The sequence below is a fragment of the Haliotis rufescens genome, unplaced genomic scaffold, assembly GCF_023055435.1.
Source record: "Haliotis rufescens isolate VD_foot unplaced genomic scaffold, xgHalRufe1.0.p SCAF_7, whole genome shotgun sequence".
Taxonomy (NCBI): domain Eukaryota; kingdom Metazoa; phylum Mollusca; class Gastropoda; order Lepetellida; family Haliotidae; genus Haliotis; species Haliotis rufescens.
In genome coordinates, this window is record NW_025964361.1 from 19,382,927 (window position 1) to 19,408,216 (window position 25,290).

Here is a 25,290-nt window from a genome sequence, read left to right on the forward strand (position 1 = left end):
CTTGCATGGCTCCTGATATCCTTGGTGGTGCTGGAGGAAGTCGGTGCTCCAAGTTATCCAATTTAGCTGAAAGCTTGAAAAGAATCCCCTTCAGCTCTGATATCTCGGAGTTCTCGGCTGTAGGTGTAGCAATGGCTTGCTTAGCTGGAGCTGCTGACGAGGTCTTCTGGGGTTGAGTTTTGAACTCCTTCATCCTGAGTTCTCGTCCATACTCTATTCGACGGATCTCCACCCTGAGACGGTCAAAGTCTGTGATGGTATCGAACTTGTGGCCGCTAATGTCCTTCAGTTCTTGACATAGACCCATCCAGAACACATTATGGAGCATCTGGTCAGCATCCATGTCCTTCAAGAAACCTTGACTCTTGACATCATCCAAGAGGTCTTCAAGTCTACATCCCCATGTAGTCACATCTTCAGAAGGACCCTGTCTTGCACTGTAGAACTGGGCTAGGAGGGTCTCTCCTACCTCACTAGGCTTGAAGATACTCTTGAGCTTTTCAAATATTCGGGAAATGGAAGCTGAAGGTCCAAGTCGCATCACTACTCTGGCTGCACTACCACGAAGAGAACGATGTATAGCCTGGATGACATCTTCTCTAGGGTGAGTCTCATCTTTTAACAAACGCTCAACTTCATACTGCCATATATCAAAAGAAGCTTCCCCCTTGGCTGCAGGATCACCTGAAAAAGAGGACAACCTTGGTGTCTGTCTGACACTTAGGCTCTTAAAACTCTGCAGTGGTTCTGTTGGGTTATGTCTGAACGAGCCATATGGTACTTCTTCTGTCTTCACTTGAGTTTGGACAGTCGAATGGCTCTCCATCCACTGTTTGAGTTCAACACCAGATCTTACATCTGGGTCAACTCCCAGCTTCTGGAGAGAAGCCATGACTGTCTCAAACTCCTCCTCGGATAGATCAGCCATGCTGATAATACCTAGACTGCAATGTAATAAACTGAATACTGAAATGAAGAAGGTACCTGCAACCTGGAAATAACAAAGTGAGCAATATATGATGTGTCCCCTCAAAAGGTGAGTGGGGCACACTACCAAACAAAGAGAAATAAGTGTAAGCTGTGATTAAGCTGAAAAAAATGGGGGAAAACAAAAGTATAAACAATAAAGAGGACTCAGTGTACTAAGCAGGTAAAGCAAAGCACAAGCGCTGCAGGCCGCGCAAAGCAGTATGCAACATGAAAGCAAATAAATTGATTCACACTTACATGGCTGCAATCAAAACAAAAAGAATGTGGGCTTACATAACTCAAGTTTCCCCAATATATGCAAACTTATAAAATAAATAAGCCTAAGTTTGGTTTGGAGATATAAGTAAAGTACTAAGACATGATATAAATCTAACCTATATTTGGATATTGTTGGTATAAACTTTATTTCATTGTCAGTCAACAACAAGTGATACAAGTAATAATCACATGGTTAGTAACTGAACTGACTGAAGGCAAAGAACTAAAGTTGACAGCAAAGCAGACAGTAATAGGTTAAGACAAGGGTGCTGTGCAAAGACCTTATACCGTAATACCCCAGTACAAAAAAATGTAATACCTATGTAAACATTTCTAAGACCGGTCACATATATAACTATAACACGCAAGATGTAAAATGCTAAGTGGCCACAATGAAATATGTACGTACTAAGTTGTTATCAAATGGTGATATCACAGTATGCGCAACAGTCACAGGATATAACACTAAGTCTAAATATCACAAATGTAGACAAGTATATATCACAGCAAGTAAATGTATAATCACAATTATTACATGTTTATCTATCACAGGTAGCTACCGTTTAATAATGTATAATCACAGAGTAATTGTACAAATACACTATTTCACACAAATGTCAGATATCAGGTAAATCTTCTTCTTGTGTCCAGGCGCCACGATGTGTCAGTAACACATATCACAAATTCAGTCACAGGTACTTCAATATATAAGTCTTGATATCACAGAAGAATAAAATATAGATCTTGATATGACAGAGGAGTGTCAATATCACAGTACTCAGTATATCACCAGTGTCTATATCACAGAAATAAAGTGTCACTTTCACTTATGAATTAAAACATAAATAAATATAGAGCATACACGGAAGCCATTATGAATGTTGGCAGGCTCAATGACGTCACAACTCTGATGTCTGTGGGGTCAGGCTATCTGATGTGTCCATCTTGTCAGCTGGAATAATCCAAAACAAGGATGCCATTTGTCGCAGAGGCTTATGCAGGGTAATGGAGAGACAAAAAAGCATGCTGCTTTTACAACCGGATTTATTCCAATGATGGTCCACAATCAGTGGTTATGATGATGATGAAGAAACCCTAAAACACAATATTTACAAAATGTAGGCAAACATCATAACCAATAGATCATTAAAAGAATACTGCCATTATACATCCATTACATGTGTTTGATATGCCAATCAATAAGATATAATGTGAACACTTACTTTACATGTAGTACGGTAAAGCATGTTATGGAGGATATCTCCTCAGTGAGGATGATATCACTGAATACACTACAAAGCAATTAAATAATACTATATTAAGCAATATAACATTACAATAGTATAGACAATTATGCCATGACATGTTGACATAAATACATGTATAACCAAGGGAAGTAACCCCCACCTCGTCTAAGGGACGGAGGCCAAACCACCAGATGTCATCAAAACTGGTCATGCAGTATCTTACGTGACCTGATAAATGATATATAACTACATGAATCTTACTGGTATGGTAAACATCACATACATTGTATACATGGCATGTGAAACTCATCTAGCAGTATAAAAATCAACATTTTTAGGCATTTCATATGTATTGATAAAATCAACAAATATACTGTTTGGGTATTTTACACTTTCATGATAAAATAGTACCAATACATGCTTAAATCTAGTACACTCATTATGCATATACCTCAGTGGTAACATCTTACAATATTTAAATATATATAGCACTAACATGAATATACTGATAATTCATGTTTATAACATATACATGATATACTGTTCTTATGGAACATAAATGACTTAATATGAGTGTACTAAAATACATTATATATACTAGAAAACTAAGTACAATGATAATAAATATAATTAACTCACCCCAAACGGAGCTGTCCTTTCCCAGTGAGAGTTGTGACTAGAAATGGTGCACATAGTAAAGGTATGAAGTACATGACCAAGGTGGTCATGTGACGCGGGAAATACAAAGCCAGGCCAAGCTGACCGGCAGAGAACAATAGGCTAGGCTGAGACCGCAGTAGCCTTAGCACAAAGAATCAATCACCACATGTTAGATTATGTTACTGAGGTGTGAGTTAGTGGACTAAGTAAACTAATTTATTTAATACACTAATCCTAAAATACCTATGTTTTGGATAAGTTTATACTAAACTACTTTTAAAATAATCCCAAATATATACATCCTGCCACAATAATATCTACAAAATATACTTTATACTACAGGTGTCTTGAAGTACTGTTGAATGAAAATCAGGATACTTAGATACAGCAGGATAGTGTGTGGGTTTGTATGGGAAATAATTTGTCAACATTCAAATAAATATATTGTTACTAAAACAAGAAGATACAACTATGATTTACATCTATTTATGCATCATACACACTTTCTGGGGTAGTCAGTATGATTTGTTGTTTGTTTGGACAAATCTCTGTAATTTACTACTATTGTAAGAGCATGAGTATCAGAATTCTGTAAGAAATGATGGATCAATGAATTAACACCTGTGATGACTCAGAGCACTTAATGGTGGGACACATGTTATAAGGGGCAGAATAATATGGGTAAATCTCTTATTTCAAAGTATGATGACTGGTATGTATATTGCAACTGAGTAACTGAGTGCTTAATAGATGCATGGTAGATGTTCATTTGGCCTATTTATAATAAATAATATGAATTTAAATATTCAGATGCAACTTTAATTTTGATATAAAAAGTAATATTTAAAATCAGTTGTTTTATTATTTTGAATGTCATTTTTCTTAAAATATTTGTAAAGGCACGGATGTATACTTACTATATAGATCATTGGTAAAGGCCTGTCAAAGATGTCTCTGTGCTGCAAATGTAGGCGTATCACTAATTTGATTAAATTGAAGTCCATGGTAGTATTTGTAGAGATTTGAATGCTTGAATTGTTGTGGGAAATAACACAAAGGTTGATAAATAAAATGAGTTTGCATTAATTCATCGATGCAATATGTTAGCCCAGACTGCAAGAATGCCTCGCTGTTTTCTGACGTAGAAAATACTGTGGTAATATACCATTTTTCATGACGTTTTTCCGGCTATCTTCCATAGTGACAATTCGTCTTGTAGTTGAAGACTCAACAAATGTTGATATTATAAACTAATAATCACTTCAAAATATTCAGTTGTAAACGGCTGTTTTTGAATGAAGGTGCAACAGGATAACTCTTTAGCTTGGCTCCGTCTCTAAATGTCTCTAAATGTCTCTAAATGTCAGTAGTTATCGCAGCGCGCATTGATCTGGGAACCAGACTGGAAGCGACAGTTTGGACCGTCTTTATATCATTTCAAAAGGAGAGTTATTGCCCTTTGGAACAAAAAGATCGCCCATTTGTTTACCTCTCTTCCGATATCACAAGACCTTGAAGCTGATGACACTCCCTGCATCTCTTTCTCAATCCAGATCAGAAGGGATTTGAAATCTGTGAATAGTATGAGCAAGGGTCACTTCATGTTCTTCATTGTGTAGCCTGTTAAGTTTTGCTTACCAAGTAGCTCTGTTGTATGTCTCACACAATGTAAACAACATAGCCCATGGGAAGTACTGCCATACAATCTTGGCCATATATATATTAGACATTCCAAAATTTTCATTTGTTCAGTTTCCAGGTTTTGAATAGAGAACTTTATCAAAATGTTTTTTCAGTGTGTAGTCTGGAATATCAGTCGCCAGTTTGAAACTACTGCTGTTTAGTTTGAGAAAGCTGCTTTCTGATTGGGTAATGTCAACTTCTTGTTAGTCATTTCATTGGTAGGTCAAAGTTTCGAAAGGTCGTTCTGACATTACCTGTAATGAGATGTCCTCAGATCTAGTTTAGCGGTATTGAGAACTAAGACCTGATTTTAATGAGATTGGGATTGTTTACCGCTCAAGAAAGATTTACTGCTGACCAACGAAGCTGGTTACATGTTATCCTTGAGGCAGGGCTGAGATTGGTTGTGAGTAACCTATATTTGTCACAGTCGAGTGTGTTTACCATTTTAATGCCTTTTCCATGCAGTTGTTTTTCAGTTTTGTGTTTGTATTTGTTATATGATGTATGAATACTTATCTGTAGTAATAACAAATCATAACAGTGTAGATCATGTTGATATATTTTCAATTTATTAGTAGCATATTGTATCTAATTTTTGTTTAATATTTTGTTTTATGTTCTATATTTAAATTCCAACTATATATAATATATAAGGTTTGATGATAATTCAAGAAGATTTTTCTACAGTAGGATGGAAATTGCCACCTAACACCATTAGGTAGGGCACAAGGAGCAATAAGCTGTGGAATGGTCATTGTTAAGGTAGCTTCTTTATATACTGAAAAACACTGTGTTCATATAATATGTTTGTTAGAGCAAGCGCTCATGTTCCCAACTAGAAATAATCAGGCATGTCATTGTCTGAAATTGAAGGTCAAGGTCATTGAACCAGAAATGCATAAAACTTTCTAATGAAGCTAACTAGAGGCATGACACCATATGTATAAAAGCTGTACTTAATTTGACATGTGTATTACAAAAGAGGAAATGAAGTCATTAAACCTGAAGTGTTCTTATGGACTTAGTAAGAGGCATGAAACATGATGGTTTAAGATTGTTTGACATCCCCATCCTGAAGTGATGTCACTAAAGAGGAAGTACTTTGTTACTAAGGTAGCCACAAACAACTGGATGTGTTATCATTAAACAGGAAGTGCATATACCTTTCTTCTGAAGCTAGCTTTCTGTTTTAAAGCCATACATGATCAGACATGTTCATGTACCTTTCTTAGTAATGCTGTTGGAGGCATAGAACTTTCCTGTTTGTCATTAAGTGCAGATGTAATCAGACTGGAAGTGTTGAGGGATCCATATTGTGTTAGCTAGAGGCAATGTACTTTCATCAGGTTTTAAGTTGTCGCAGGCATACATTTCTGCAAAGTTAAACAAAGATGTTTTTATCAAATTTGAAATGCTTGAAAGTATGTACAATTTCAGAGGCCTTCTAGAAATGGTGGTGTAGGAGAACAAAAGCTGTACAAGTTATTTTCCAGAGTTATATAATTCCTGCCAAAATTCCTGTATGAGGAAGTCTTCCCAGCCAGAAGGTCATGTATTGGGCAGTTGCCATCATGAAGAGAGTTTGAGGATCGACTGTCAAACACTGGTGGATCTGGAGAAGCTCTACCAACCCAGAGGATAGATCATGAAGTATGTTCTTCCAGGATACTTTCAGATTCCATGACCATGTGAGAGGCAAGTCATGGAATCTGTTCCTATTAACTCCACAGACCTTGTAACAAGAGTTGTTACGGACAACAGGTCCACATGGAAGAAGACCAAGAAAAGAACTCTTGGTTCTACAGTCACCAGGGCTGATTTAATCTTAAGAGTTGAATCAAGATCCTTTATCTGTTCACCCAGTGACCCAGACAGGTAGATGACAAATCTGGTCACTCATTTGCCAATATGATTGAGATATTGTATCATCTTATGCTCTGCATCAAACCACCTGTGTGGAATACGAAGGCTTCCATTTTGGAATATGCATCTCACTTTGCCGTGGTCAAGATATCGGTCTTTGCTGGTCAACCAGGCTAATGACGGGAATAGCAAGTTAAGAAGTAATGAAAAGCTACCTCTTCATCCTTTGAAACGGAGAACATACAATACATATTATTGTGCATTACCAGAGTCTCCTTTTCAAGATGAGGATTTCTATTAGTTGGTGATTTCACCTAAACTGAACATGACTATTCCCTTGACTATAGAGATATAGACACCACTATTTGTCAAGCTATGGACACTGGTTCTATGTCAACTGGTTTGTAGCTGGTGTGTGCTATATCAATCCCACTATTGGAAGAATCTTACAAGAATTTCCAAGGGGAACCCTAGTTCAAATCCACACTGAACAGATTGGAATTACACATGGACTCTTGGACAGAATAGTCAAGATGCAGGAGGAGTTGTTCTCCATGCAGATGTGGCTGTACACTCATTTCATAGGAATGCAATGACAAAATCTTCTTTCACTAGTATATTTGAAATGTTTTAAACCAACCTTTCTCAGCACTTACCCTGTTCAACTTTACTCGACTATTGGGATTAGGTGGTCAGGCTCGCTGACTTGGTTGATGTATGTCATCGATCCCAACTGCGTGGATCGATGCTCATGATGTCAGTCATTGGATTGTCTGGTCCAGACTTGATCATTTACAGACTGCTGTCATATAGCTGGAATATTGCTGAGTGCGGCATTAAACAACAAACAAACAAACTCAACTGTACTCTCACTAAGGTCGGGAATAGGTATGTCTGGACACATCTGAGATATTTCCCATGTTGGTGGACTTCTTCTTCATTTTCACCAGGATGCTAAGTTCCTCCACGGCACCATAGAAGGATACCGCTCTGCCCTAACATTAGTTCTCCAGCATGGCAGGATTTATGTTGGAGAAAATCCTATCCTCAACAGACTCATGAGATCTTTCTTGTTGGAGGATGTTGGCACCCTGCACACTTTCCCCAAATGGAACCTCTTAATTGTTCTGTCGGCTCTTTTGGAGGATCCTTGTGAACCTTTGGCATCACCCATGCTAATACAAAAGACCAAGAAAATTGCATTCCTATTTGCTATGGCCACAATAGGCAGGGTGTCGGAACTTCATGTTCTTGACTTCTCTGGACTCATGCACTAAAGATTAGGGCTTTATTATCATAAGACCCTACCAGATTTTGTGGGTAAGAACCAGGCTACGTTGCTGGGAAGGGAAGGACACAGTACATGATCCATGCTCTCAGCAAGGGTTTGGGTTCACCTATTCAGGCTCTTTTTAGCAGCGACACAACCACCACCACACAAAAGATACAGAAAAGGTCTTATTAACCAGCTTCAGATAAGACATTACTGAGGCGATAGCAGCAGAAACCATATCTCTGTGCTGCTCCCCATAAACAATTATATGGGCTGTCTCACAGCATTTTCAACGTAGATCCCTGGTCCAAATCTTCATCACACTTTCATGCTTCAACAAAGTGCATATGTCATGATCTAACGATAAATGCAACTTAATTCACTTCCTGAGACACTTGGCTTCAAATATGGGTAGTTAAGGACGTGCAACAATATATTTTCCAACCTGATAAGTACATAGAAAGTAACATGATAAACTATAAGTAAACGTATTTGAAGGCAAGAGATTTAGGAAGCAACTTGTGTTGCAGTTTTCCAAGGATTATGACAAAATTAAGATCATCTATATGGAGGCAGCACAGAGATAGTGTTACTACATCTACCAAGGTGACTGTCACACATTGGCTTAAAACTACAATACCTGACAGTTACCGGTATAAAGAGTGAACAAGTCAGCAGCCTCCAGTACATTTTAGGCTCATGAGATTTCGACTTTATCCACCAGCCTTGATTCTTAGAAGGCAGTTGAATGATTGATTGTTTGTTTTTTAACGCCGCACTCAGCAATATTCGAGCTATATGATGGCGATCTGTAAATAATCGAGTCTGGACCAGACAATCCAGTGATAGACACCATGGGCATTGATCCACGCAATTTGGATCAATGACATGCATCAACCAAGTCAGTGAGCCTGACCAGTCTCCATGGAGCAAGTTGTTAACATCTGCCAATGCAAGTTATCATGCTCAGAGGCCACGGAATGATGTCAAGGTCTCTTGGAGTGTCGTCATACTGGGAGTAACATCATCAGATCTGAACGTGTCATCAGAACAGGTAATAATGTCATGGGCAACAGATTTTGAAGATGATGTGGAACTAAAGACACAAGATTGATTGATGACACCACAAATTTGGGAACTGGACACAAATTCAACGGTAGTTCGATGGAAGTTTACCACATAGCTTACTTATGTCCTTGGCATTATTCCAGGATTGGGCCTGGATCCCGTATTTGGGATAGTGTACACATAATCTTGGTCATGAAACTAGAACGGGCATGGTACAATTAGGTACCCCAAGATACTGTATCTAAGGGATTTAAATTTATTGATATTTAATTATCAATTTATGTGGACTGGAGTCATGTATTTGGGGTTACAGCCTTTATTAAATCCAGTAAACTTAACTATCCAGGGTATAAGGAAGAGAATTTATCAATGTCAACTTCTTTATTATGAGGAAGTCAACGTTTTGGCAAACAGTAAACTACGATTATAACAAACTCAAAGGGACCACTAAATTTTGTTTGTTATAATCGTAGAGTAATGGGCAAATGGGAGGCAGGGGGTAATTAGCACAGATGGGTTATAGCACAAATGGACAAATTGAATATATGTTCTCTGCTTCATAGCATTTATTCACCTGATGAAGGAGTAAGTATAAACTCTGAAATGTTGTGTTCCTCATAATAAGGTACATGTAGTTGACATCCATAAATTCTCTTCCTGTGTTTCATAAGGAGTTCTGAAGGTCTATTATAATGTGATGACAGCCAAAATACAGGATTTTGGTAATAATATAATAGAGGGGAGTACTCTTTGAAAAGAATAACAATGATAATTATTGAGTGATTTTTGTGAGGGATTCTAGTCCATTATTGAGGGCTTTAAGTTAGAACAATACACATCATATGATGAAACATGTATTCATAAGTGTGACAGAGTTTTTCGTCTGACCTTTGCTTTTATGTGCAGCGATTGAATCATAAGTCCATTTTTTGATAACCAGCATCAGCATTCTAGGAAGTTTTCAAGTGTAAAGGGAAAATTTTACTTTATTTTTTTGTGTTTTGGTTTTTGATTTCCGGTACTGAAAATGGGAAATTAATGCATCAAGAAATTAATGTGAGTAGCCCTGCTTTTTGAATATAAACCTAGTCAACAAATGATAATACAAGACTGTAGACTTAGAATTCCATAATATAGTATGGGGGTAATAGCAATTAGAATGAATAATATCATTTTTTGCCTTTCACAAAGTTAATAATTACTGCTTGACATGATCTAGGTTCTATAAAATCAAAAGCTTGAATTTCCAAATTTCAAATGAGATAAGTCAGGTCACCACCTAAGATTCCTAGTGTTACACGAGTTAGTGCAATCCTTTAAACGTAAATGAGAAGTGTTTTGTATTTACCACGACTGCTGTTGCTGTACTGGATAATTTCATTATGTGGATGACAAGGTTAGCAAGAACAAAGATCCTACTATTTATGGCTATTTTTCCTTTTTGTCTCCGGCGAGGTTGAATGAATGTTTTTACTTCAACTTTTGTGCGACCTATGACTTGAGAACTAGTAGATGGATTCTTTTCAAATTTAAGGAACACACCAATGACAGCCTTCTTATCATTTTCTGAGAATTATACAGTAACCTGTTTGTCTGATGTTGAGATGTGACAGTAAAACAGTTACCTGCTTTCCTGAGTTAAATAGTAACCTGCTTGCCTGATGTTTGAGAAACCCTCATCAGTGACAGCATTTTGTAAGTTATACAGTGAACTTTTCCTCATGTTTGAGAAACCCTCATCAGTGACAGCATTTTGTGAGTTATACAGTGAACTTTTCCTCATGTTTGAGAAACCCTCATCAGTGACCTAAGCCATGTAGGTTAGAAGCAATACTCGTCACAAAGAGAGTCAAAGTCCAGCAGTGAGAGAAACTTGTTATTGAGAAGATGTCAGGCCATGTAAATAATGTCAGCGCTGTTTGTGATGTCGTGGTAATACTATGAGGTCACAAGATTACAAAAGATGTATACAGTACATGAACATTCTTCAAAATGACAATCGATCTGGGGTCAAAATATTAATCAATGTCAAGTCAAGTGTACTGTACCTGGCAAAGCTTGCCGATGATGCACCAGTGCATCTTTGAATCATGCTGTTACTATATTTTACTATTGTTCTTTCCAAGAGAAACCGGCTCAAACGTTAAGGCATCAATATATCTCCGATATCGAAATTAATCTTCAGCTGATGTTGGAGTTGAGGTCGGGTGTGAGCCCTGCTCACTTTTGCCTTCTAAATGTGTTAGTGTTTAATTTCACTTGGTTATTGCCTTTATTGCATATATCACATCAACTTTCTCAACTCTCCCAACTGAATGGAGATCAGCATACTAACAGAAAAAGCAACTGTGCTTTATTTAAATATAAAAATACATTTATTCATATCAAAGCTACAACGCATTCAGAACTCTGCAGCTAGATGCATCTCTAAAGTTCCAAGATCCAATCATATCAGTCCTGTCCTCAAAGCACTACATTGGCTTCCAGTCTCCTTTCGTATAAACTATAAGATATGTATCATCACTCACGACTGCCTCAACAATAGCGACTATCCAGAATATCTCAAAGATCTTATATCCCTGTACTCTCCAGAGCGTGCTCTCCGATCCTCTGGTGGAACTCCACTGTATCAGCCTCTGTCTACTTCTGCTATGTCTGACCGTGCCTTCTCCTTTTGCAGTCCACAGTTATAGAACTCTTTGCCTTTGAATCTGAGAAACTCTGCTTCTAAGGAAACGTTTAAGTCTCTCCTCAAAACCCACTTCTTCACTTCAGCTTTTCAATAGATCTCCTGATTGTTGGCATATGTACATAGACATTACATTTTAACTTTGTCACAGCGCCAGTGAGCAACTGTCGATGGATATTAGGCGCTTTACAAATCAATTATTATTATTATTATTATTATTCTGAAATTAAATACTGCGACTTTCAATGCATATTCATGAAGATATCTCCTAGACTTTAAGGTTGTGATTCACAATTTGCACATGAAAGTTCATGCACGGCGCACACATTGGATATTTGGTGTTTGTTGGGAGCGGGTTTTTTCTCCTGCATCGACGCAAATAGTGGCCACACCCGATATTGACATTGTTAATTGAGTTGTTACACCACCCCTCATTTCGTGAGTGTGTCTGTCTCCTGTTGCCAGTTATGGGTTTTGTTAATGAATTTGTTATGATAAAAAATTATTCAGATGAGTGACCGAGTATTATGTTGTTATTTTCAATAGCATAACATTTACACCACTTTAATATCATGTTGTATGAAGCATATATATATGGTGAGAGACCTGACCACATGAATTCATTACGGAGAGATATACCAGAATCCTAACTGTAGGGATGTTGTTTTCTAGTTTGGTTTGAAAAAATGGAAGAGTCATGTAACTTCTCGCCCCCTGTCCACACGATCTGAAATAGTCCAGGACTTGTATGCAGATATCAACAAGGTGAAGCCCATTAAAGGTGAGTAGGATTTTGTAAAACTAGTGTGGGACCTTAACATGACTTTGATTTGTTCATGGCATTGAATTTAAATCTTTGCTGTTTTTAACGAGAAATTAATAATTGTGAAATGTCTTTGAAAATTGGAATATGACACATTGATATATACAATAGGATTCATATGTGTTCTTGCCAGTAAAATAGAAATAAAATTATTTATTTTTATATTTATTTTTATTGGGGTGGGGGTGGAAGAGAGCTGAAACTTTATGAAGACATGTAGGATGAGGCTCTTTGATAGACCTATGCTTGTACAGAAGAAATAAATGGATCAGCTAATCAGACTCAGTGACTTGGTTTGAGTGTCACTGTAATCTCAAGATGGGGGATGTTGCTCATAATCTCAACCACTGTTTCTTCTGGTCTAGACTCCATTATGTTCGGGCCATCATAATTATATAGCTGCAATATTGCTGAGTGTGGCATAAAACAACATTCACTCTCAGCTGACCTGAACTGAAAGTTCAAGTGAGCTTATGTTGTGGAGCTTCGTGCATTGTCCTCACTGAAAGTTTTACATTTTCAACATCTCCTTTGAAACCATAACACATATGAAGCTGAAACCTTGCATGGAAAATCCCAGCAATGGTGTTTCTAAGCATTACCCACAGGTTTCCAATCTTGTTGAAAATGTCACTTTTTTCTACATTTAGCCATTTTTTCGTGTCATCATTATCCCTAACAAAAAAGTTCTGCAGGAGATATGATAGAAATGAACTCTAGTGGTCCATATGTCCATCACATTTCCAGAACATCGCTCGTAATATCATTTACCTGATCCAGACTACATTATTTTAGGGTCATTATATAACTTGAATCCTGTTTTGTGCAATGTTAATTAACAATCAAACATAGTGAAAAGGATGTATTACTTTGTTTTGTTATCTAACAGACATGCAGTAAGTGAGATGCTGAATAACATGTACTGGCTGATGTTTCTTGCAATGACCTTTGACCTGTTGATAACCATGTTTAATTATTTCAAGATTTAATACATTGTTGTCATCCCCTCTGAAACCTCTTTCAGAAGGTAAAAATTATGTATATATATAATCCAAGCAAAGGGGGGTCTTTAATAAATTGATCTCAAAACATGTCCTCCAAGGCAGCCATCCATTTTTGCATGTTTCAGTACAAAACTGACATGCAGTAAGTATGTGGTATGAGATGAGATGAGGTACAGAAGTAGTGTGCCTGTGAAAGATGTGCTCTTTCATGTAAGATACCACAGCAGCAAATTTGCCAAAGCCCAAAAATACTTTATTTAGGAAATTGAGAAATGGCGATAATAAATCAAATAAAGTATGTCTTTGTATTATCTATTGCGTACTTGATGATGATTGGACTTTGATCTCAAGGGTATTAGACAACAATACTCCTTAATGAAGAGCTCAGGGCTCTATGATATATGAGTGTAAAGATTGGAATAGTCAAAGGTTTGCCAGAAGCACCTCCCGAGGTATATGTGACATCCAGGGATTGAAGGAGGAACTGAATACTAAGTGCTTAATGTTGATCTGAAAATACAAGCCGCAGTTTGATGCTAAAAAATAAATGGTTGTATTGATTTGTTTTAACAGCATTTCTTTCCGTTTCAGTCTCAACTGTCCGTCCAACAAACATTATATATGCCTGCTTGTTTGGTTGGTGGCTGGCTCTGTTGTACATCATCATCAGTGGACTCATGTACCTTACATACATTGGCAGATCTTATGGTGAGAAAGCTGGGATGTTATACAGGACTCCCATAAACAATAACATATCTCCTATAGTTTCCAAAAGTTGACACCTTGTTATTTTGTGAGCCTTTACAGACTTTGATATTCCTAACATAACCTGCGGGTGTTATCAGGGACATAACCAGAATCACCTCTTGGTTCAATTCTTGTAGCTCCCATATAATTCATTTTATCATACCTCCATGTCAGAATAATGAGATCTGATTGGTCCACATGATCTTGATAAAACACTATGTATCTCTCCTTGGAGTGAAATAAATTTCTCAGTGGGGAAATAAATCCCATATACCCTGCCACGAGCAACTCATACTGCACATGGATTTCTGAGAGGCAGAATAAAACCCTTATACCCGGCTTCTCAGCAAAAAGCAGCACGCTTTTTCCGAGTCAATGAAAGTCACGTGACTTGTACCCCGAGGGATCCTGTTACAAATTTTTTATCTTACCGACATGTTTTAATGTGCCTTGTTAAAGAATTAACACAAATTCAAAATTGATAGAAAGCAGCTGTTCGATTGAGCTGCAGTTAACTTGTGCTATGTCACATGACTTCCTTTGACTCGGAAAAAGGGTGTGGCTTTTTGCTTTGAAGCGGGCCTCTCAGAAATCCATGTGCAGCCTGTATTGCCTTGTGGCTTTGGCATAAGAGACTTATTCTCCTGCTGAGAAATGTATTACCCTCCGGCACGCATAAAACAAACATGGCACGCATAAAACCCCATGTACCCCTCGTGATCCTGTAAATTATAGTGTCGATTTCCCTTGGTATTTTTATGCAAGTGATAATAGAGGTGGAATCTGGTGACTAAGAGTAACTTGTAATAGCCAATGATGGTGCATTGATTGAGCCATGACAGTTGTACTCATAGTTTTGTTTGTCTTTAACATTTAAACAGATTATTCTTCAATTTCCACGAGACTGTGCTGAGATTGTCTAGCCCTGATTTAGGGAATTGTTGGATGCATGGATCCCCAAAGCCTTTGGCCTATGTAGAGATGCATCAACCATTCAGTGGTTTTCCCTTTCCCAAAAGAAAGCAGACGGGGATTATGTCATCTGTCTGGAAGTAGACAATGATTCTTACTATAACTGCAATGCATGCAGAATAAGAACTAGGTTAGCCTTCGCAGTCAAATGCTAAATGTTATCTTTAGAATAATTGTTGTCTCCCACTGACAGCTTAGGTTACTTTGAACTGTGGACATGGTGAAGTTGTTGCAAATAGTTATCACAAAAAGACACATCAAGAGATACCAATGTTTAGAATATTCCTTCCACCATTCCATCCAATCAGTGACATCATATCATATCAGAATGTTAATTGTTCTCCTATTTAGATTGAAATCAGTGACTGTCTATGTTTACAACCTAAAACACTATTTTGATTGTGTCTTTGCAAGATACTGACTAATTTCAGACTTAGTTTGATGAACACTGTCTTGACAAATGTTATGAGCCACAGTAGATCAATTGTACATTTTATGAAACAGTTGGCAATGTCCAATGGGTACCAGAATGCCCGAGGCATTGACTAGGCAAGAACAGCAGCCAGCTCAGATGCTGTTTGTGCTTAGACTGTTGTTGCTAGTACTGCCATATGCAACCATTGAGAGATGAAACAACAGTCTTGACTGTAACATGAGAACCACACACACTTGCAATAGTTTCATGAGTCAGTTATTTTTGCAGACCAACAACAAAGACAAGATGTAAGGAATCCCTCACATCCTGTTTCCCTAATTACACATGGTCACTCAGAGTCAATTCTCTAATTAGTCTTAAGTTCACTAATCTGACATATCTCATCATAACATAACACTGAGCAGTCCAGACATGTAAAAGCCAGCCAGTGTATACTGTTAGATAAACATGTTACTCTACCCCCCTGGTCAGCTACAACAACACATGCATCCATAGTTTCAAAAACCAGTAACTGACACTGAGTTACCCAGGCAGTGGCCTGATTATATATGTCAGGTAGGACATTACCCATAAAGAAATTACAATAAACAACACAAACCTGGAAGCAAATGGTATACAAATAACAAATCATAACCAAAAAAAATAAACATTATAAATATATACCACTGGATCCTAAAACAAATTAAATCTGAAGACTTAAAAGCCCCCAGTCAAATAGGCCTTAAATCAACTATCTTCATGGGGGACTTCAATGCTAACCACCCCTCCTGGGGTATCACAGATAAAATAGACCAAAAGAGCAAACTCTTTGCCAAATGGATCGAAAATAAATCCTAATACTATTAAATAACAACCAACCAACTAGGTATAACTAAAAACACCAAAGTATTTTGGTTATAGATTTAACAATCTGTACCCCTGATCTAGCCCAAAGTACTCTGTGGGAAGTGCACAAGGAGCCACTCTGCAGCGACCACTTTCCAACATAAATATCCAAACCCCAAATGAACTCCGAGAACCAAAATTCCAGAACAACAAAACCGACTGGCAAATTTCTTTGAAATTAGAGACCCCGAAAAATACTGCCAAAACATAACAGAATGCATAATACACATTAAAAAAAATAAAATTAAGCAAACCCACGGTACCTTGGTGGATTGGGGGAACTAAAAAGACCAGAAAAAAACGCAAAAGCGCATTTAATAAAGCTAAACAAAACTACGTACATCTAATTATCAAATAATGGGTAGGTTTCCCGGCGGGATAAAGCCAACGGATAAAAACGATATCTGTTTGGGTCATATGCGGATAGAGATGCAATTATCAAAGGTCAAGTAGAGACTACTTTCACTGTCTATAAACAAACATGGCGTCGTCCTCGTCATTCAGCGATCGAGTCAGAATTAACCATCGGGAATCTGGATAAACTTCAGAGATAATTGCTTTCATTATCAAAAGAACAGTCTAATATACTGAAAATCAGTGTCTAACTGTGACGTAGCTAAGGCAACTTTATAAGTTTTGGCAACTTTGGAGAAATAAATTCACGAGGCCTAGCCAAGCAGGATCAGTAGCCATATCTGTGCTTGTAGACCTCTGCGGCTTGAACCTTTCTCCACAAATTAAAATAGTTGGATTTGCCCCAAATATGTTTGAATTGTTACCTTGTTTCGTTTTGTCGCTGTGTGTACATCTGACTACACTTCTTAACGTTATGACAGGACAGACCGACTGTCAACAACGTCTGACCGTGGCCGTGACCTCTCATAGACTAGGAATAGAGTAGCTTCCCTTTGACAAAGGGCATGCAGTTACTCTAGGGGACAGACCGATGGATTGCTGCGAAAGGCAATTAAGACCAATTGTTGTTTTCGTATATGTTGCTTCGCCACTGTATAAGAAAGAGATTTCAGTTGGAACTATATTGGCTACTGTCACTGTCCGACTGACACATCACTTACCCTGTGACGTAATAAATATTAATGAGCGCATTCCAGGAAAACTCGCAATGTTTCGGTAATGTTTGTGAGAGAGGGAAAGCGACTTTGAAGCACAGAATTAAAGAATGGCATTATATGATAAAGAGGTTATCACACTTGTGTGTTTGGGGATGGTAAATATCCTGTATTAGGAATAAACACGATGTATTTAGCTCGCCAAGGCTCGCTAAATACAATGTTTATTCCTAATGCAGGATATTTACCATCCCCAAACACACTCGCGTGATAACCTCTATAGATAGCACACCAACTAAATCCTCAAGTACAAAACCTCGTCAAAAGCCAAAAACTGGGAAAAATTCTGTGAAGAAATAAATATGCACATAAATAACTCAACCAATCCGAAACAGAAAGCAAATTATCTAGCAAACAATTTCGAAGCCATGAGTAGCAAAAGCAATTTCAATATGGGATTCCAAAAACAATTACAAAATGAAAATAAATTCTCCAAATTTCCTCAAGACGATAACCTAGAAATAAACCACCCATACTCAATGGAGGAACTACTCCACGTGCTAAATAATCCACAAAAAAAGAAAAGCCCTGGACTGGACCTAACTTCAAACCAAATAATTAAACAGCTGCCCCCAAATCTTCTGGAATCACTACTAAAACTATACAATCTCTTCTACCAAAACGGTCAAGTCCCTACTTCATTGAAAGAGGCATTGGTCATCCAAATGCCAAAGCCAAGTAAACCAGCAGACGATGCTAATTCTTATAGACCAATCTCCCTAACCTCAAACTTATTTAAAATCATGGAGGCAATGGTCCAAAACAGGCTCTAACACTTTCTGGTACAAAATAACATAATAAACCAAGATCAAAGCGGTTTCAACCCAAGCTCTACCTTAGATAACCTTGCCCATTAAGATATCAAAACTGAACCAACAATATAAGGATATTCCTAGATTTCTCTAAAGCTTTCGATATGGTATGGCATAACGAACTTATTCGCTCACAAACTCCAAAAGCAGGACCCCCACCCCCCTGCCCAAAATTGACATCTCTCTCCGCCAAACTAAATATTGAAACCGACCCAAACACCGCTAAATCCACCACACAGCATACATACATGAAAAATGGCCAAATTGGTATCACATATACACAGACAGGTCCCTGACCGGACTCAAAACGCACGTGATTCGGCATCCACGTCAACAAACCTATAAAAGAAACAAATTCCTAAAGGCTCCCCAGTAACCAATCAATCTTCACAGCCGAACTAATGGGGATAGTAACAGCCCTACACAGTGCCCAAATAAGAAAAAAACTCCAAAAAACTAATTCTAACAGACTCATTTAGTGGGCTCAAGGCTATAAAAAACAAAACCACAAAAAAACATCCGAAACTAATACTTCAGATACTTAAAAGCTCTGACAGTCTCCATAAACAAGCCAAAGACATAAAAATAGTTTGGATCCCTGCCCACATCGGAGTGGTTGGTAACGAACATGCCGACAAAGCAGCTAAATCAGATCTAAAATTAGAAGAAATAAACATCAACCTTCCAATATCTGAAAACGAAATTAAAAATATTACTAAGGAAAAAATCTAACAAAGGTGACAAAACAACTATCAGAATCAGACTGCAAACTAAAACACCCGTACAAAAGCCACTCAAAAAAACAAGAATCTATCATAAAACCCCAAAAATCATCAGGGCAATAACCAAATTACAAACAGGCCACACGAAACTAAACTCACACCTACACCAAATTAAAAAACATCAAACCGGTAAATGCCCACATTGCAACCAAATAGAAACTCCTGAACACGTAATACTACATGTCACACATTACCAACAACACAGAACAACACTCAAATCCACACTAAACTACAACCAAATGACACTAGCAACTCCACTAAACCCCTTAGATAACTTCCATACCTATAAAGCACTGGGCATTTATCTAATCAAAACAGGCCTACTCAGCTGCATTTTAAAAAACAGCAACAAACAGCAACAAAAAAACCACAACAAGCTACCAAAAAACATAAATTATAAATCTATAAAAACACACAACCACACAACATCACAAACTCCTTTAGTTCCCCCACCTTATTAGCATGGCATATTTCAAAGTTCCAAATTTCCGCCCAAATTGATAAAGCGATGATAAAGCCCATCCAGGTTGCCTTACCTTTCGGACATACCCTTCTTGACCACATCACTAAATATCCTGTCGGAAAGTGCACATTAAAATACAAACTAAGTAAGTAAAGTACTGAGTTACAATTTCATCATGCTGCTTCCTACGTGACAAATATTACACCTGCAAAAGTAGCTTTGATCTCTCATGACTCAAGCTGGGCATCAACACACAGCTAACATTACAAACTCTCCTAAGCCTTGGGGACCCGTGAAGATCCGGGGTAGATATGCATATGCATATACATCAATAGATTTCTACACAATACATCATAAATCATGCATATATACAAAACACGACGCATGACAGTTCAACAAGATGGGAAATAATATCAGCACACTGGGTGGCAGTCTTGGTTCCAGTCATCAGGTGTTCCTCCTCTCGGTTCAGGTGGTCTTCAAGAAGCCAATACTTCTTCTTCCTTGGCAGCTGCTTGCCACCCAGTACAAGTTGGCTGATCACAAGTTCCCTATGCATCTGCTCGTTTCTCAAAATGTCAGTGAACCTAAATAAGTTTGAGTACATCATACGTACACTGTACATCATAATTATGTTGGTCCAACTTACCTGACAACTCTTCTTCACATATTGTTGGGATAGGTCTGCTGTTACTCTTCACTTTATCCTACACGCCATCCAGGAACTTGTCCGCTAGTACTTAAGCTTGGTTCGGAAGGTGGTTGTGGATCTGTCTCTATGTGGTGATGAGGCCATGGAAGGTGTTGATGGTGGCTGGACAAGTAGAAACACTATATTTCCCATGTATATCTGCATGTTGCCTTCTCTTAACCCGGAACTCTCTTGGCCCTGGAATGCAAGGTTTCGGCTGTTGTGTTTGTTAGGAACAAACTGAATATCAACTTGTGCATTGCCATGTTGCAATGATGATCCATGACATTCTACAAGCTTATATGCAATTAACATGGTACCAAACCCACATAGCGGTCAACACATATCATTTTCTATTTAATTCAATGATTGGCGTGAACGGTGTTCACCTTATCAATTATATGAAATCAAGTTCAGTTCACTACCGGTACTGTTAAATGGAGAGGTGAGCTTCATTCTCTTGCTTTCAAACTGATTTGCTGTCAAGAAGGGTGTGTCTCTCTAGATTTCCTGCCAGTAGCTTTGTCTATTTTGTGCCGTTGAGTGGTACTTAAATGACATAAGACTTCAGGAACCATATATCCTTCGGAGCCCACACCAACTTAGAAGTCAAACCCTATATAAAGCAGGTTAAGCAATGTACAAAGTGCCTCAAATACAACCACACTGCCTCCCAATGCACATACCGTAAAACTAAATGTAAAAAATGCGCACAAACAGACTGCCCAGGCACATGCACACCCTGGTGCATCCACTGCAAATCCACCCAACACACTTCACTCTCAAACCAATGCCCATACAGACACACACTCACCCAGCAGGCCAACAAACACATAAACATAGACACGGCTAAAATCCAAACACGAAAATTTGCTACACCTGCATCTAAACCACTCCTCCCTACACCACACCCAAACACCATCCCACAAACAAACACCACACCCATAACCGACAGCTCTGTCTGGGGCCCCTACCGAGAAACCGCACCCACCTCACACATACAAGCAGCCACTCAACCAACCACGAACCCTCCCACATCTCACATAGCCAAAACATCAACCCCCGCATGCAAAACAAACCTCAAAATGACCACCACAACACGACCCTCATCCAAGCACCCTACAGCCAATATGGTAACAACGCTCTCCCACAAGCAAGCACAACAACAAAACACAAACACTATGAAATCATCAGCTACACCCATCCCACAAACACCTTCACAATCCTCCACATCACATGCCTCCCCCATGGAAACTCAATCAGCTAAACCTAATCTAACCGATGACGAAGATTTCTCCACTACTGAGGAAACAATAGACACTACTCCAACTAAAACAAACCAAACTCCCCAACCAGCCAACACCCAAAACCTAAACAACCTCACCTTACTCCTAGCATACATGCATAGTCAAAACTCACCAAAAGCTAGCATGAAATCCTTCTACAAAGTAGCTCTCAATCTAAAATTAACCGATCTTCCCTTCTTCCTCTTTAACCTCCATCTAAAAGAACTCACCGAATAAAATAAAAAATAAAAAATAAATCACCAATCACCCGAACCCAATATTCGAAGGACTAAATATTTTTCAGTGGAACGCCAACGGACTCACCTCCCACGGCCATGAACTAAAAACTAAATTTAAACTAAATAAAGGCCCTCACATTGCTTGTATACAGGAAACCAAATTCTCAAAAAAATCCAAATTCACACTACCTAACTACAACTCAGTTAGAACTGACAGAGCTAAACCGAAAACAAGAAGAGCCGCAGGAGGACTAATCATATTTATCAGGGAAGATATAAATTACGAAGAAATAAAAATAGACACGCCAAACCTAGAAGCCAACGGCATTAAAATCACATTAAATAACCGAAACATAAACATCATAAATATTTACCACTGGGCGGAACAAAAAGTCCAACCTGAGGATCTAAACAAACTACTCCAAATAAGCGATAAATCTACTATATTCCTAGGAGACTTTAACGCTCACCATCCTACATGGAGCATAGATGATAAAATAGATAATCATGGCAAATTAATCTCCGAATGGATAGAAACAAACGACCTAGTACTCCTTAATAGCAACCAACCCACGAGGTACGATAAGATAAACCAAAAAATGTCGGCTATCGACCTAACCATATGCACCGCAGATCTAGCCCAAAGTACTCAATGGGAAGTGCACGACGTCCCGCTAGGTAGTGACCACTTCCCCATAAACATAACCATAGGAAATACAAACGTACCAATCCAAACAGAAAACCAAGAACCAAAATTCCATTACAATAAAGCTAACTGGGACCAATTCCAAGATATCTGCAACGAAGCTAACCGAAACGAAATAGAAAATAATGATCCAGAAACCTATTGTAAAAACCTAACAGACTATATAATAAACGCAGCCAAAACCTCCATCCCCTTCAAAACATCTAAGACAGGCAAACCGACGGTACCATGGTGGAATGAGGAAATAGAACAGACTAGACGAAAACGTAAATCAGCCTTCAATAAAGCAAAACGCGACTACAAATATTTAAACATAGCCCACGAACTAAACCACCAGGTTCAAAAACTAGTCCAAATAGCCAAAAGTAGAGACTGGAAAAAATTCTGCGAAGGTATAAATAACCGTACAGATGCCAGGACGGTCTGGCGCAAAATCCACGCCATCAGAGGCTTAAAACGACATAAAAAAAACCCTAACATTGACAACTCAACCAACCCCGCCCAAAAAGCAAATAATCTCGCCAACCACTTTTCGGCCGTTAGCAGTAACACCAACTTCAGTAAAAAATTCCAAGATAAACTTAAAACAGAAAACAAACCTACAAAAGAACCAAACAATAACAATCTAGAAATAAATCAACCCTACACAATGGAGGAGCTCCTCTACGTAATCCAAAACAGGAAAAAGGGCACAGCCCCAGGATTAGACCTAACTTCTTACCAAATAATTAAAAAACTCCCCCTAAAACTACTCCAGGCACTACTCAAACTATACAATCTCATCTACCTAAACGGACAGGTTCCTACTCCCTGGAAACAGGCCCTAGTCATACCAATCCCTAAACCTAATAAACAAGCTAATCAAGCTAACTCATATAGACCAATATCCCTAACTTCAAACTTATGTAAAGTAATGGAATCAATGGCTAAAAATAGATTACAACATTACTTAACCCAAAATAACATCATAAACCCAGATCAAAGCGGTTTCACTCCTGGCCGCTCAACCCTAGATAACCTCACCCGACTAGAACAAGATATTAAGACAGGACAGCTAAATAAACAATATACCACAGGCATCTTCTTAGACTTCTCTAAAGCTTTCGACATGGTATGGCACGATGGGCTAATACAAAAACTTAAAAAAATAGGTCTCAAAGGTCAGATAATAAACTACATCCAGGACTTCCTAAACAATCGTAAAATAACCGTGGGTATAGACCAAACTCTATCGGACCAATGTCCCCTAGAAAATGGTACTCCACAGGGCAGTATCCTCAGCCCCACCCTCTTCAATATAATGATAAACGATCTATTCGAGGGCCTATCCCCTAAAGTAAACACATCAAAATTCGCGGATGATGGAGCCATCTGGATCCGCACTAAAAGCATGAACATGGTCCAAAATTTACTCCAAAAATCTCTTAATAAAATACAACAGTGGGCTGACAAATGGGGCTTCTCCCTTAACTCAGAAAAAACAACAGGAATAGTATTCAAACATAAAAACATGAAACCCGCCTCCCCAATCCTCCAGCTAAACAATCAAACAATCAAATTTCAAAAACAAACCAAATTCTTAGGACTTATTTTCGATGAACATCTCACCTGGGATGCTCACATCCAAAACCTAACAACTAAATGCAGTAAAGACCTAAACACCCTAAGATGCCTAACTGGTTCTAACTGGGGAGCATCCAAAGATACCCTCCTCTCTCTCTACATATCACTAATTAGATCAAAACTAGACTACGGCTGCGCCATATACAACACCCTAAACAACTCTCTATCTAAAAAACTTGACTCAATACAATATCAGGCTCTCAAACTAATTACACGCACCCAACATGGCACCTCCTACACCTCACTTCAGGCCTTAACAGGAGAAATGCCACTAAGTCTACGCAGGGAACAGCTAAGCTTAAATTTCTGGGCCGCGTCCCAATCAAACCCTCTCATCCAAAACTTAATAAACCAAAACATCAGCCCCAAAAACCAAGCTCTAGCTCGTAAACACCCCTTACTTACCCCAATATCCCAAAGAATAACAAACTACCTAAATGAACACCAAATTAAAAATCTTAAACAAAACTGCAAACAATCAAATATCTTCACCCCCAAACTTAAAATACCCAAAATAGACACAACACTAGCTAGCCAAATAAATAAACAAACCGACCCAAACATAGCTAAAACTACCACACTAGCATACATACACGAAAATTGGCCAAATTGGTGTCACATTTACACGGACGGATCCTCAGATCCGACCTCCAAACACACAGGTTTCGGAGTCCATACCACACAACCAACTAAAACCACACAATCCTTCCGACTCCCAAACAACCAATCAATATTCACGGCAGAACTAATGGGCATGGCCTCAGCCCTCCATAATCAAGAATCCAAAAACCACAAAAAAATCCTAATACTTACCGACTCCCTAAGTGGACTGCAAGCCCTCCAAAACAAAAATACCAAAAACCGACCTAAATTAATAAATCAAATACTTAAAAGCTCCAACGACCTAACTAAGGCAGGCAAACAAATAACCTTCTTGTGGATACCCGCCCACGTAGG

General features: G+C 38.4%; 1 protein-coding gene across 2 annotated transcripts in view; it reads left to right on the plus strand.

Annotated features, from left to right (window-relative positions):
* LOC124113295 (low affinity vacuolar monovalent cation/H(+) antiporter-like) overlaps positions 1-25,290 on the plus strand; it is a 142,324-nt gene that overhangs the window by 31,265 nt on the left and 85,769 nt on the right. For both annotated transcript variants that reach the window (XM_046473595.2, XM_048388008.1), the window contains 2 exons: positions 12,407-12,515; positions 14,153-14,269. In XM_046473595.2, the coding sequence (XP_046329551.1) occupies positions 12,407-12,515; positions 14,153-14,269 (226 nt within the window). The remainder of the gene's footprint in view (positions 1-12,406; positions 12,516-14,152; positions 14,270-25,290) is intronic.